The sequence below is a fragment of the Amphiura filiformis genome, chromosome 8 (assembly GCF_039555335.1).
Source record: "Amphiura filiformis chromosome 8, Afil_fr2py, whole genome shotgun sequence".
NCBI classification, from domain to species: Eukaryota; Metazoa; Echinodermata; class Ophiuroidea; order Amphilepidida; family Amphiuridae; genus Amphiura; species Amphiura filiformis.
The window spans coordinates 57975854-57992492 of NC_092635.1; the positions used below are offsets into that span (position 1 = coordinate 57975854).

General features: G+C 38.1%; 1 protein-coding gene across 1 annotated transcript in view; it reads right to left on the reverse strand.

Annotated features, from left to right (window-relative positions):
• LOC140159284 (lysosomal alpha-mannosidase-like) overlaps positions 1-15517 on the reverse strand; it is a 30527-nt gene extending 15010 nt beyond the window's left edge. The window contains exons 1-11 of the mRNA XM_072182703.1: positions 15362-15517; positions 14467-14569; positions 13595-13768; positions 12703-12896; positions 9717-9920; positions 9516-9587; positions 8562-8678; positions 6076-6276; positions 4764-4842; positions 4532-4571; positions 3974-4043 (exon numbers count right to left, since the gene is read on the reverse strand). Of these exons, the coding sequence (XP_072038804.1) occupies positions 3974-4043; positions 4532-4571; positions 4764-4842; positions 6076-6276; positions 8562-8678; positions 9516-9587; positions 9717-9920; positions 12703-12896; positions 13595-13768; positions 14467-14569; positions 15362-15445 (1338 nt within the window). The 5' untranslated portion in view covers positions 15446-15517. The remainder of the gene's footprint in view (positions 1-3973; positions 4044-4531; positions 4572-4763; positions 4843-6075; positions 6277-8561; positions 8679-9515; positions 9588-9716; positions 9921-12702; positions 12897-13594; positions 13769-14466; positions 14570-15361) is intronic.
• Positions 15518-16639: the final 1122 nt, after the last annotated feature.

Genomic DNA, 16639 nt, shown 5'->3' on the forward strand with positions numbered 1-16639 from the left:
TTAGAACGACGTAAACCACTGCATAAACCGATTGTGAAGGAGACTAACTCTCAAGTTGAAGCGTTTCCGATTAGAACGTCAGTCCGGCAAACTCGTCAAATTGGGCATATAATATCAAAACGGGATGTACGAACGGGAATCGGGATATCGCTGTGCTGAAACCGTGCGTCCAGCAGGGCCCGCGCCCGGTAACTTGCAGTAGTGTTTTGTTTTGCACTACAGCCCGGGCATGCAAGAAGTGCTGTGAAAACATATTTATATGGAAGATATGGGCCTATATTAGATTTACTGAAACCCGGGGCTCACAAAAATGATTATTATAAATGATCAACCAAATATTGTTGAATAAATAAATAAATAAATTTTGGATTTATAAAGCGCCTTTTTCCAGATCTTAGAGGTCTATTGATCATTATTCAATGACAATGGACATGCCTATATTGCCTCCGGCAAGGGGGAGGGGGGAGGGTAATCCCATACTGCCAAATGCATACGGGGATTGCGCTTTTGCAAACAATCCTTACAGACATGGGTCCCTATTTTTGCTGAAAATCCTTATGGGTCCGTTAAACCTCCGTACCGTGAATCTCGATCTTTTCGGGGAAAATGGGTCTAGGCCTATAGGAAAGAAAACTTTAGACATGGGTCTATATTTTTGAGAAAATCCTTAGAAATGGGTAGGCCCCTCCCTACCTGTCCACGGTCAAATGGCAATGGGTAGGCCTACGGGTTTCAAGTCTGGAGCCTCCACCCCGTCTAAAAATATCAACTTGTCCCCCCGCATGCCTAGGCCTAACGACCATACCCGTCATACGCGTAGGCCTACGGGGGGGAGGGGCTTTTGGGTGGCAAAAAAGAAGGGCAGCAGAGGCGGCAAAGGGATAGCGCGCAGTGGTGTAGATTTCTTTTTTTTTTTTTTTAAGTAGGCCTATACGGTGAATCCAGCACCTTTTGGCGACAGCATTATAAGCAAAAAAATACTAAAAGATAACTTGTGACATAGGCGCCTACTAGATGCAAAAGTGGAATAAATTCGCGTTGAGCGTGCAAAAATTTACACTTTGGGGGCTAGCTAAAATGGCCAATGAGGTTAATTTGGTCAGAAACCCCTGGCAGAAACCCACATACAGGCGTCAACATTGGGAGGGTGATTGTATGGAACATCTACCCTGGCAAAATATTAGTGGGATTTATCCTCCATCCCACCAGGATCTACGCCTACAAAAGGGATCCGAAAATCTAAACTTCGAAAATAGTCCAATAGGCCTTCTGATTAAAATACAAAATAACAAAAACACAAAATACCGGTAACTTCCCATGACAATATGTCGGTTCATAAAATACAAATTTTGTATTAGATCCAACACAAAGGTTTTTACTGATTTTGGAAGGAGGGTGGTCCGAAATTTTTAAAAAGTCGGCGGCAATGAAATTACGACCCCCCTTTTTTCGGCAACAAAAAATTATGACCCCCTCCGTTGATTGGCCTACACCTTAGGGGCTGTGCAATAATTATGACCCCTGGGGGAGGGTAAAATTGGCGGGGGGGGGGCAAGAAATATTTGGCGAGCCGAAAATGGGGCAAGCAATTCCCCCCAAGCGATTTTTGGTACGCATTCATGGGGCGCCTTTTTAATAAAACACTCTAAAATGGCTTGGGAAAACAGTACGGAAACGCTTAAATTTTCCTGCTCGGAGCGCTGAGGGGGCAAAGAATTTTTGGCGGGCCAACGGGGGGGGCGGAAGCGATTTTTGGCGGGCCGAGAGGGGGGAAGCGATTTTTGTCATTTGGAAGTTTTACCCCCCGGGGGTAAATTGCACAGCCCCTTAGGCCTACCCATAAACAGGCTAAAATTGTATTGAAATCATTGAAATCAGTCTTTTCGAATGAAATAACCACACTATCTGTCATCTTGTGACTCCCTACATTTTGGTCATCGAATATGTTATGACCCCCCCCCCATATTTTTTATCCTTAAAATTTTTGAACCCTTCTGTATATTTGGGACCCCCTTCCGAAGAAAATGATAGCGCCCCCCCCCCCGCCAGGCCTAATCATTATTTTGTTCTTGAGCAAAGATTGGTGAATCATATGATTTACAAATGCATCGTTAAACCATAGGCCTATTTTGTACTTTTGTTCTCAAAATTACAAAAAAAAAGTAAGGCAATTATCGTAGTAGGCTGACGATATCCATTCTTGTTCTAAAATTGTTAATTTTGCCCTTGGTTTGTTCTGACTAGAAATATGAAACACTGGCCCTGTTCAGACCACAGCTTCTAACATTCATAACATCGTTGGTCAATCATGTTCCAAACGGGATATACAACCGCGGCAGTCTTCTCCAAGTGTGTACATCTCGATTTGCCGGATTGACCCATGACCTCATGAAACGTAAACACATGGCCGGGCGTGAAATATACATTTCTCCGTGTCTTCTTGCCAGGAAAATCAGGAATTTAACCAGTTGCAGTCATTTGATTGTGAGTAGCAAAGTACACAAGCAACCGGGCCTTGTCGTGGCTTATGAGGGCGAATTTCGTTTGACACTTTGTCAAATAAGTAACATAGAATTGAAAGAAATGTTACGCGATTGACCGTATCTCTGAATCGTGTAAAAGCTTAAAAAGTGTTGACCATACTGTCTAAAGAAATTGATATTTCGAAATTGGCTGATCGTAATCCCAAAATTCGAGTATGAACATGTAGCGAAGATATGCACCATATCTTGCAAAGTTAATTTTTTTGAAAATAATTAAACAAGCTATGAAAGCTAGACTCATTAAGACATTTTTGAAAAATACAAATTTCAGTCGTAAATTTAGATTTTCTACAACTTGTAATTTTATTTCTGAAGTAGAGATATCAAAACTGAATAGCAAGAATGTTACCATGGGATGTTTTATAGATGACTACAATTTGGTTTAGAAATCGGAATGAGGAAAATTGATGAAATGACTGGTCAAAAAAAAAGTAGCGAGTGCTATAATCAATGACCCAGTTCATTCACTCCCAGTCCCAATCAGAGTCTGAAAATTAAAATAGCAATGGAAAAATAATAATATATAAACCTTTACCTTTAAGATGAGGTATAACTTTTATTTTTCCGATGATTATTTCTGGGCCAAATTTGATACTTAATGTGGCAAAATCATCCCATGTTTTTGCTCAAAACCTCAAAAGAGGCAGTAACCTTAAAGCATATATTAAAGTTGATGGGCCTTTAGTTCGGTTAGGCCTGGCAGTTGCAGTAATGTCTGATTTCAATTCTGTGTTTTTTCAATTGTGTGACCATCATGGTATCATGGATGGAGTAAAAGAAGGCATCCCTCAACTCAAGCATTTTTGACTATTTACAAGAAAGATTAATCAAGAAAACACCAAACAAGAAAAGTCTTTAAAAAGGGATGTTGGGTTTCATTAGTAATTTCAACTAGGCCTACATGTGTCCTATGACTAAATTTAAAACATCTGAAAGGTTGAGAAGCAAAAACTTAGACCCTGCCTGATTATCATATCTTAATGTTGCTATCTTCAGTAGATAGCACTTGCTTGATTAATTTGGGTCAAAGGTCATTAAGGGTCACACAACGGCTGTGTTCGTGGTCTTAGACCACAGTTATGTACATGTCTAGTTAATATTGACACCTTAGATCATTGTTGTGATAAAGCAATAAGATTGTCAAATAGCATATATTTATAAACCGTGTGCCTGTCTATTATTCTATCTACATGGGGCGATGTTACCGATTTATTTACAGTGAATATCCGTTTTAGCCTTTACTCATGCTCAGTGAAAGGCGTAAGGTACTTTTCTGATAATGACTGTTTATAGCAATCTCTTATTCGGCGCTATAAACAAATTACAATGAATGATGTATACATCAATAAAACAAAAGCTATTTTCCTGATTGAAGAAATTAACTTTGTTATTTTATTCTTCTGTTTTGGTATCATGTTATATTACATTACCTGACACTGTTTGGTCCCTAAATACAGCCTTAAAGCGTAGTCGTCCGCTACATGTTGTCTCTCTGTACCCCTGATGTAACCATGGAAAAAGAAGGTTCAGATAGCCGATAAATTTCAAACCACAACAAACAAGTCAACACAAAAAAGGAATATGCCAATGAAAAGAAAATCCTTCATATCTTCATATCCCATATATTCGAGTAAACACATTTATTTTTGAAATACCATAAAAACTTGATAGTTAGCATATGTGCTTACTATCGAGCGCTTTTTAAAACACGAAATTGTATCAAAGTTCGGCGCTTTACCAACTGAGCTAATGGGGTTGAGACACACATTTTCAGGTTTGGGTGTTCGTATATAACTATGTGTATCGATGATTTGCTCAAAACCCTTTACACTTTTGTGGATGGGGCTCTTCATGTTTGCATGTTTTAAAAGCGCTCAATAGTAAGCACATATGCTAACTATCGAGTTTTTACGTACGGTAATCAAAGAGTAAGCATAATGTACAAACTATGTGATATTTAAAGAACCTAACAAAGACGAGATACTTACGAAACGGCATCATGATGTTGAGCTACTGCCATGGCACGTTCTTGAGGAAATAACGAATATAACAAAAATTATGGATATTAAGTACTAACTATTACGTTATACTGATTATTACGTGACACAATGAATGTTATCTCGAATATACAGTAGGGAGTTGCATGATATACATGTATGTGTTCAAACAAATGTTCAAACAAAAACTTCATAACAACATAATAATAATGTAACTACTAACTTAGAAATGAAGACTCGGTATCATTTCCTGGACTAGGTCTGATTTCCGGTTCTTCCATAGCTTCCATTTGTTTGCAAACCTGTGAAACAAAACGATGAATGAAACAAATTACCAATGATAAATGTGTTTAGATACCCTATATCATGCCTTATAAAATAGGGAGGTTGCGATTTTCCATACGCCTTGCGTCTTATTGTCGTTCGTTATTACGGACATCCGTCAGCCTGATCCGTACGTTCATACCGCATGAGCCCGTACTCTGAACAAACGTACAAAGGCATTGTACAAAATATGGTCACATAAAGGCCTATGCCATGGGCTACACCTTCTTCAATTCAGAATGTTTTTGAATTTGACTAACCAGGACTAACATGTCGCTTAAAATCAATTGTATTTAAGTAATTCCCCAATGTTTATTGCTGTATAAAAGGACTACTACGTGCACATTTAATGACATTATTATCAAAATTGCACTTAAAAATAAACCGCGCGAGCCAGTACAAAACGTACGTGTTTTAACGTCATGCGTGCGACACGTGAGAATTTGTGTCGAATATGCAAATCGCAACCTCTATTAATGACGTAAAATAGTAAAGAGTTCCCCCTCACACTACAAAACTACAATCATAGAATTTAGTCTTGGGACAGTTTAGGACCATGAACTAAAATCGATCCCCCTTCCCCCCGTAACAATGTTGATCGGGGTCTTATCTTCAGGCTCCGTGTTGGACTCTACAACATTGATTGGTGGGGAAGGGGAGGGATATAGCTTACAGGAGAGTTGAAGTTACACATAGAACATTATTTGAAAAACGTCCATCAAAATTTACGTGACTGGGGATGGAAACAAGGAGTAAAATTGACCACGTGTCCCAACACAATAATTCTAAGATTTCTAAGAAATACGCACATAGGTCATTACACAACTAGAAACAAAGTTAAATCATGAGTGGTGATTTAATGCAGAAAAAGTGGAAGTATTTTTAGTGATAAACCCTTTTTAAGTTGTCTAAACGTCACTTTGCGTGGTACAAATTATAGAAATGTATTATACCAAGAAGGCAATGGAGCCTAAATTGGACGGTCCTTAGTATAAAATATCAATTAATTGACTTTTGTTAATTGTGAAAACATTTAACCTGTATGTATAAATGTAATGTATTGACCAATAGAAATTTACCGGTAATTTTGATTAAAAATAGTTAGTTTACATTTCATTAATGACAAGCATCGAAGCAACATCGACAATTAGTCACAAGATCAAGAAAATATGACTGCGGTGCTTAACAGCGTTGAGAGTGAAAATACTGACCTGCAAGAAATTATTTGTGATTCTTTCGTATCTCTTGAGGGCTGGTCGACTGGTAAAATATCCTGTCCAGAACGCATGCGCGGTGTCTCTGTAAGGAAAGAAATCCTCACGTTTGCTTTCCCAGGCTTTGTTTGCCGTGCTTAGAGATTTCAGGTAACATGTTGGTGTAGAATATAAGGCATGCACACCGGTGCTGTTTTCCTGTAATTTGTGAAGATTAAAATTGATCTTAATCTGTGTGTGTGTATTGACGAATAACAGATAACTTTAACTCTTCCGTTTCCGCATCTCGTTGTATTATTTTGACGATAAAGGGTCGGTGTTATCGATGTTTTTTGTAGTGAAGAGCCTTTCTGCCTAATTTGTGGCTTTGGTCGCTACTGGCTTACGGGTAGATGCGGTATTATTAGTCGAAGCAGCCAAAATAAAATCGATTTTCATTGTTTAAATCAACATAATTATTGAAAAATAACACTTTTTCAAAAGTTCATTTTACAAATCATATACTTTGAAAACTTGCTTAATTTATTGTTGTTAATGAGTTATGTACGTTTTACAAAAGTGTTGTTGTTTCAGCCCTCTTTACAACATAACTCAAGAACCACAGGACCTACAAAAGTATATCTGTGATGTTTGAATTCTTCTACACACATGCTATGAAATGATCAATGCAATTTTAACCAAACATGCCAAAGCTCACTACCATTCGCAAGATGCTGTGAACTACCAAATCTTAACAGTTTAAAATAGTTGCTAACCTTAAGGGAGGTATAATGAGCGTGAACCTGGTTTGGATGCAGAGGGAGTGTGCCTGTAACAGACACAGCCACCAGAAAAGGACCAGCTCAGATCGCGCCAAATAAGTTTGCAGTCCAGAAATTTCATTTTTTCTCAGCCTTGCAAAAAATAGGCAGAGGTGGGAATCGAACCCGGGACCTCGGTGTTGTAAAACCTACTGCGTTACCACTGAGCCAACTTACAATCAGCTATGAGAAGTTTGATAGTAATCCTTGATATTGCTGAATAGAATAAATCAATACTGATAGGTATATTTATCTAATGTACGATGTTATTCAAATTGGCCTATAAACTAGGAATATAATGTGAAATGACTATCAATCGATCAATCAATCAATCAAGTTGTCAAGTTATCAACAATCAATAATAAACCGACGTAGGCCTATCATGGAATATTACTAACTAGGCCTACTAACTAATATACCAAATAAATAAAATAAATAAATAAGTCAGTAAATAAATAAATAGGCATAGGCCTAAATAAATAAATAAATACATAATGCAGAATGCAGTTAGTATTTTAGTTGCAAAATTCCAAACATTCTATTCACACATTCTATTATAATTTTCTGCTATACACGCAAAGGACCTGTGCCTTTAATATGTCCGCGCCTAATCAATAATGAGTCTTTCACCATGCTCACACACCATGTTAAACTATTGTATCCCTGCAAGTATAGTACTGACCAAGTCCTAACACCTCAATGAAATGGATGCTATAACGTACCCAATCAAGCGAACATATCAAGGTCATATCAGGGCGTTATACAAAGAATGGTCAAAGGTCAACGTTTCCAAAGAAGTATAGTAATAGATGTAGACACAAGCTTTCGTGCGGGAAACATAAACACGTAGTCGTCAGTCGTGTGGTTTTATGAGATTTGATACGGCGCTGAAGTCTATTGGCTGTCCCAAAATCAGTACCAGACCCGGTTTCCAGACGGCAATGTGTGTGTTGTTACAAGGAATGCAAACTCATTTTATCAATGAGTGAACCACATAGAGGAATACGACATCTATCGTGAGCCAATCTGCATTCTGTTGCCTGCAAAAGCCGACGATCAGGTAAAATTTCTAAAAGCAGCGTGACTAGATATTTGCGTTAATTTCATGATACGTGTAAAACGCATTGAAAACGCCAAATTGCAGTCATAAAATATATAATATTAGTAAATCACCCAATCGAATGTTAACGTAGGTATGTGGAAAAGAACTGCAATAACAATAACAAACTTTGTGCCCAAATAGTTGTCTTTGGCATGTCGCTTTTTTGAAATATGACCAAAAATATCACATTTTGGAAAAACGCCCCAAAATTTAAAACAAACACGAACCTTCCAAAATAAATATATATTAGCACTCGGCGGCCCAGTCACTACCTGCCGCTGTGATTTGGGGTAACTCATTGCTTCCCCTCTCCAGATACCGGAACTTCAAGGTCGCTCATACCCCAGCCCTTAAGGCTTTTCATAGGTTAGTTGTAGGCTATGCTGCAAAACTTTGGGCAAACGTTGGTGTATATATTAAAAATCCAAAGTAATAGGTAACAATTGGTAATACATTTCAAATAATAATTCAGACTGTATTTGAACCAACGTTGGCAACACAGTGCAGGAACAATTCATCAATAGCAAGCTTGTATTTTTTTTAATTCCTTTAATTCCATATCAATGTTTTGCCTATCTCACCTTATCATTCACATATTTAATGAGCTTGTCCAAGTTTTTGAACCATTCGTGCGCATTCTCCCAGTTAAAATCACCACCCATTGTAAACATTATGTGATTGGTTGCATAAAATTGTGCCTGCGAAAAGAAATATTTTGCAATTCAGAAAACAAGATGAATCATTATTATGTTTTGTTGAATCCAAGTGTGTAAAAATATTGGATCCCAAACATAATAAAACAGATAACATTGGATGCTTTACGCCCAATATTTATTGGTCTCGCTATGAGTTTTAAATAATTGGACTCGACTACGTCTCGTCCAATATTTTTAAACTCATAGCTCGACCAATAAATGGGCTGAATCGATCCAATTTTATATCAAACTTAGATTATGATCAAGTCCATGAATATAATAGAGTGCTGTAAACAATAAAAAAGAAGAGGAAGAAGAAGAAATGAAAGAAAATAAAGACAAACATAGAGCGAAAGAAAAAAATGAAGAACACGAAGGCGAAAGAAAAGAAGGCCACGAGAATACGAAGCTTGTATTGAAACAAACAAATAAAAAAGATACAGAAAAAAGACGAAGATAAAAAAGGAAGGTGTTTTTTTTATTTCAAACTGTAATGGTGACCCGCAGGTCAAATTGCTAGAATTTACATTAAACACACTTGAACAGACACAATGCAATTTGCAGGCAGCAGCTTAATCAGCGCCAATATTGCAACATTGAAACAAACAACTGTACAAACATCCAACCCACCCCATCCCCCGTAGGCAATGAGGATAAAGTGCCTTGCCCAAGGACACAACACGTTGGCACGAGCGGGGCTCGAACTCGCGACCTATGGATTATGAGTCGGGCGCCTTATCCACTCGGCCACACGTGCTCCTAGATAGCAAAGAACATAAAGGAGGAGAAGAAGAAAAAGAAGAAATTTCAAAAATAAAAAAATAAATAAAATAAACATACCTGTAGCTTTGCCCAAAAGTTAAAATTTAATACTCTGTTGTCCACGTTATTGTCAAAGAGGTTAGGATCGTCCTAAAAAACGAAAATTGCAAGGAAGACAGAAAACACAAAGGTCATATAAAATCAATATAAAAACCAACAAAATTATTCATGAATCGAGTCGAATGTACTGAAATTATATCTTAAAGTTGTCGGTGATACCTGAATTGGAGGATCTGAGCACCCTTCATCATTGCATGTGCCAGACGGAGCACCATAGCCTTGAAACAGGACACCATAGAATAGGTCAGAAGCACTCCCCAAATTGGGGTCGCCATGCCAAACCTCTTCCATATCTTTCCGAATCCATCGCAGAATTCGATCAGTTTCATCAATACGACCAAAGAACCAGCCGTCAAAGTACATCTGAAATATGACCAGAATATTTATGCAAATGATCTAGGTTTGTATTTTAATAACGTACCTGGACAGGTGGAGACCAGCCTCCGTCGTCATTTGACAAACCAAAGGGGGCGCTGTATGCAATGAAGAAAATACCATAAAAGATATCAGCTGCATTGCCTAGATTTGGATCTCCGTGCCAAACCCCTTCCATTCCTTTTTCAGTCCACCGAATAATCCGGTCAACGGTGTCCGCGCGACCGAGGAAAAATCCGTCAAAATACATCTGAATTTAAAAGCATTATAGTGTCTTTATTTAGGGATCAAATCAAAACTCGACCGCCGGTTGCCCGCCGGTTCCGGGCGGTTCCGTCCGGTTCTAAATTATACACAGTAATGAGGTCAGTCGTCACACTCTGGCTCATATGGCCGGTTGGTATCATCGAGTGAATGAGTGGAGTGATTTCAAGTGGTTTCTTTTCAAATTTAGTACAATAGGAATAATCGATTTTCCTTCTCGGAGTTCATCTCAATCAATATAGCTACTTTTAGCTTTTTATTTTGATAAAATATAAACAGAGACCTGGTCTATTTATTTCTGATTATTTTACATCTTGACAGGTTTCATTTCCGAGGGGATAATCGCGATCACGAAATTCTGCATGTTTTAAAACGCAAGGGTAACACACTAAGAAAGGGAAAAGAGAGAAAAAACAAGACAGAAAGGGAGAAAGAAGGGGAAGAGAGAGGGGAGAGGAACAGGGAGATGGAGGATGGCAAGAGGTGGAAAAGGGGTGAGAGTATGAGACGTGTCTCTCAAATCACATGAGAGAGAGGGGGATAAAAACTACACTAAGTTCGTAATATAGGCCTAGGCCATTAGGCTGGTATATTGGGCCTACAATGATGTTGGCCAGGCTCGTTGAGGTGATGTGCAAGAAGAACTAATGATATTGCAAGATCGACAAAATATATGCGAATCCCATCACCCCTCGGCACCGCGCCCGTCATCAGCACCAATGGAGATTAGCCATGGGGCAGGGTGGCAAGTCATTCCCCTCTCCTGCTCAGTCGTCAGAAATGTTGTTACAAAATCTTCCTTTTGGTCTATTTTAGACCCAAAATCAACCCCATTTTGTACCATTTTGGGCTATCATTTTCTTCGGAAGGGGGAGAGGTGTCCCAAATATACGAGAGGGGGAGGGGTCATAAATGTTTGGAAAGAAAAATGGGGTGGGGGGGTCATAAAAACTTTGATGACCAAAATGTAGGGAGTCATAAGATGACCACAGATAGTGTGTTTGTTTCCTTCAAAAAGACTGATTTCAATACAATTTTTGCCTGTTTAGGGGTGTGTCGGGAGTGTTAGATCAGCTCCTCTGATATAATACTCTTTAGGTGGATCAAAATAAGCCTACCGGGACTAAAATAAAACCAATAGTTGTAAAAGGCCTATGCATCTTCCTTTGGCAAGTTGTCCTCAATTTTGTTCATTTTAGTATTGAAGTTACATTTTTTTGCATAAATCACAAAAGAAATCCCCAGTTATGAAGTACAAAGCAAATTAGTCAATCAATATCACTTCAACTGGGGATTTTCTTTTGTGATTTATGCACGCATCATATCTTCTGGAGGCAGTTTTGAACTAATGACCTTTCGTATAATTGTCCATCACCAATACAGGCCTATGTGATTCACAAAATAATAAATTCACAACTTCTAAATTACTTAACCTATAGAAATCATTGAAACACTGTTCTGAACTTAAATTAACTGATTAAAACAGTAGTGATATATTCAAGCAATTTTAACCATAAACAAGAAATCATTTCCAAAATTAATTTGCTTTGGTGACAAGTCAATAGACACGCGACTAAGAAAGATCGATCATCGTGCAGTACTTTAAAGTATGGGCTATCATGGCTATTGTGACCGTGAAATTTCAAGTATGCGCTATTGTCATCGCGAAATAAACATATCGACATTTTGTTAATCTCTCCGGTTATGTGCTTAAACCAACCGGCGGTTGCTACTCATGCATTCTTGAATATTCATATACCAATGACCTCTGCCAACCGGACGGAACCGCCCGGAACCGGCGGGCAACCGGCGGTCGAGTTTTGATTTGATCCCTTACTAGTACTTCATTTTTATATGACTATCATTTAGAGTGTTGCACATGTTATTTTAGAGCTCTCGAACAGTTTTTAACATATACAATCAACATTAGATCATCACATATAAAAACATAATATTTCACAACCCGTTATCACAAACACCAGAAGTACAGTCTCCACAAAAAGTAACGCAGCTGGTATAAATACGCCTATAGCTTCAGCACTAATAATTGTTTTCACAGTATTTTAACATAATAGGAAGGATGATTTATTTACGCGCATTTTGACACCCTATTTGTCTAATTTTGTTCAATATTAACAACACAGCATTGTTTTGAATGAAAAATACCCGAATTTAAAAGTTGCAGCTATTTGTATTGATTTGAAGTCAGCGCGAAGATAATGGAGAGCTTTACGGGCCATAATACTTGCGTAATGACCACTGATCGCTGTAAACTGCAACTTTTAAATTCGGGTATTTTACTTTAAAAGCCCTACTGTGTTGTTAATTTTGAACGACATTTGACAAATGGGGTATCAAAATGCGCGTAAATAATCGCCCTTTTTGCTATGCTGAAATATTGTAAATACTATTATTAGTTCTGAAGCTATAGGCGTATTTATAACAGCTGCGTTACTTTTTGTGCAGACTTTACTTACTCGTATTAGGCAGACACGCACCAACTTACCTGTGCAAAAAGTGAAGCTTGTTCTCTGGAGTGACCAAATGGATCAATGTGCCACGCAGCCCGGGGTCTGGCACAGTCTCCAAAGGTCTCCTCTAGAAATTTGTGGCCAACCGTCATTTGATCAATAATAGAGTTATAGTGGGTTGAGGCCTCGTCATTCATACACCAACCACCGTTGATGAATTCTAATCGACCTAATAGAAAATTATGGACCAACATTGCTACATCAGCATGGTTAGGTAAAGTTTGGAACAACTCCACTCTTCCCATGATCCGACTCTTCTCCTTCAAGAGGCCCATTCTCTAGCCATCTTCAAGAAAGTCTTAAAAACACATCTGTTTTCAAATAATGTTGTATGATGTTGGTGATATTATACCAAATTAGAGTAATGGTTATTACACTAAGCGGTTATTAGCCTTCCTGGTAATAGACCAAATTATGTTATTAGTCCATGTAATGAATAGACGAAATGGCATTAGACCATACTATCGTGGCAATAAACCAATTATATGAACTGTAGTTTTTGTATGACAAGAGTGTGCGACAATGTGATAAATATTACGTGATTAATATTTAAAACGCATAATATGTAGCACAAGAACATTCAATTCGATGTAGAAGTGACGCAAGACTACCATAGCAATAGATTAATACAATTATTGACTACATCGCCCTGCACTACAACGTTCACGCGGTACCTATGCATTGAACCATATCATGCTTATCACTCGCACCTGTAAGATTAGTATCTTTGCAAAGAGATTGATTCCAGACATACACAGGTGATGAGTGCAACTTGCTTGTAGCGCAGGGCGATATAGTCAAATATTGCTATGGTTGTTGATCCGATTACGTATAACGTCACTTCTACAGTCGTTAAGCTTAGCCCACCTTCATTGACCAGTTGTTTGACCAGCATCTTTGTTTCCTCTGGCTGTTGTATCCACCATCGCCAAAAAAATGCCATCTCTACGTAAATGAAGCGCCTCTCCGGGTTTTTCGATAACGCGGTGATAACAGAATCCAAGATGTATTGGACTTTCTTATTAGCAAAGTTATTTCTACCTGTAATTAGTAGAGTAAAGATACCCACATACTTAGATTAAAAAATTTCCGATGAATGAAGAGCAACGGGAATGTCACTATAAAGAGCAATCGAGAATTATTAAAAACATAAACAAAGATTACATAAATGTTTTATGCTTTATAAAACAGTGACAAAGAAGGGGAAAATTGAGAGAGAAGAAAAATATTGATATGAAGAAGAACGTGATGGTGAACATACAGGAGTCTACAGAGAGAAATAGACCAAAAACCACCAAACTGCAACAACAACGTCGCCATTTTTCATTACGTTTTGTTACCTAGAGAGATTTGATCATGTCTCACCTCCTTCTTCAACCAAATCGACGGTAAATAACTCTTGTAGTGAGAGATCAACATTTAACCACAAATTGCCTCAGGCAAAAATCACTTCCTGTGAACTAAATACCACACAAGGTCATTTTTATGTAACTCATTGACCCATTTGTGTTTACTGCCTCTAGCTATAATGACATCCTTGTGATCTGATCAACTTATTGACAGAGACGAAAATCAGGAGGGAATTCAATTTTTGATCAATTCTCTCCAGGTAGTGAAACGTGATGTGACATTTTTGGTAATTTCACGGACACCGAAGAAACCCGCTTTATCAAAGAATATGTTATTAGAAAAGAGAAAGTATTGCTTGTAAATTCATAAATATAAGCATACATACAAACCTCCATAATAATATTGGTCGACTGTTTTGAGCCAGCCTACATCATCGTGTGTATGTGGTACAACATGAACATTGATTACACCGGGTTTTACTTCCGGACATGCCTGCAAGAACAAACAAAAATGAAATACAAAAACAAAAATGAGGAGGGAGAATAAATGTGCAATTTAATATGTTTAAAGTGTACTATGCCAAACCCACAGACATCGCGTATAACTACCTAGACCAATAACGAACCAAGGATCTTGATGAACTAGCTGGATCAATGGCGACTATATGCAAATTATGAGACTAATGTTTACGTCCGTGACGTCATTTTTTGTCAAAATTATTTGTGCAGTAATATGACGAATATAATTTTGCGCCTTTGTTTCCATTGCTGTTATATTGAAGTACCATAATGTTAATGAAATAGGTTAGGAAAATATTTTACCTGATGACACTATGTTGACATTGGCTAAATAAGCTGCATTTAAGGTCAAAAGGTGACTATTCTTGTCGATATTTCGTCATTTTATGTTCACTGACTACAGTTCGCACTTTGAAAATGAACTTAGACGTATGAAAGTGCGAAAATTCTTGCCACCGGTGGCGACCATTTTTTTATTTTTTTATCTGTGGTTCCCATATTTTTTCTGATCGTGTGTGGTTCAGAAGTGTCTGAAAACAGGAGCGGTAATGACACGGGGCACAAACTTAACTGCCTTGGTAAAACCCAGTATACAAGGCCTATGCATACTGACTGTCGCGGACCACTGTGGCTCAAATCACTCCATAAACACCTGATTTGTGAGGCACAATATTTGTGTGGAGAAAATGATTGTACAGATACAGATTGTACATGCTATAAGTACAATACAATAAGGTCATAGGGAATTGTTTTTAGGCAAACTTACCTGATATCCGCAGGTACTGAGCGACAACTGAAATAAGGCAATAAATACCAGCACAAGCAGACACAAGGTTCCCGGTGCAGCCATCTTTAAATTAAAACTTTATCTATGTAGCATATTTTTCACTAATTGCTAATGAATGAGCCGTATGACACCGAAACCGAGTCCGCAGGAAACAATCCTGTATCGGGTATCGACGAGGTCCAGAGTATATACAAATCACATGCTTTAGATAGATATATAGATAAATATAGATAGATACTAAACACATGGCCTTTGAAACTAGGAGGCGATATTGGTTTGTTTACGAAGCAAACGTTTTGTTTACAAAGTAATTTTAATTTCTTGTTAACCGTGAAGTATTATCATCAAAGTAGACAAACTTATCCAGCTTTAGTATTGATTTCCGCCGCGCCGAAGCTTCCCATATGTTAGCTTTTTTTATAATGTGAAACAGATAATTGCTTAATCATTCTTATAATTGTTACTGCAATGTATCCGTTCCCGTATTTGGCTATCCAAGTTGCAATCCACACACTACCTTTGACAGACATGACCTTAATCTTCCACACAAGGCGCATGAATTTCAAAGTGAGGTTTATTAATGGGTGACTCCATTTGAAATCTACACCCCCTTTGTGGGAGATTAAGGTCACGAATTCCACAGGGGGTGTATAGATTTCAACTGCAATTACTCATTTAAAGATCATCGGGAAGCTAGAAGGGTGTTTCAGTAATTTCAGTCTGAAATCAATAATATTATACTAAAAGACTATCAAGAAAAAAGATTTTTTACCCTGGCCACCAGTGTCTACCGAATCCTATATCATGAACTAGGGGAAGCTCCCTTATAATCATGGTTTATAATGTTTATAATGACTTTTCTGGAAAACTCCTATGATGGCAATAAAACATCATTTACCAAGACTATTTATGCCAAGGGATGTGCGCTTGATATTCGGCATTCTGTAACATGATGTACCAAAAGCGTTGATCTGATTTTCCATATCAGTAGATATCACCCAGGACTCACAGCCATAGAGCAATACTGTAACATAAGTGATGTGAAAAAGCTTGACTTCTGTTGCAATTGCGATTGTGGACCTACTTCTCCCATTTCCAAAATGCATACCATGCAAGCGCCTTCCGTCGGGAGAGGTCGATGGCGCTAGAGCCCATCATGGAATCATCGGTGACATGCTTTGATGGGTTTTCCATATATTTGGCGTGATGGCTGTGGATTGCAATTGATGGTAATGTTTTAGATGATGAGACCCAGGC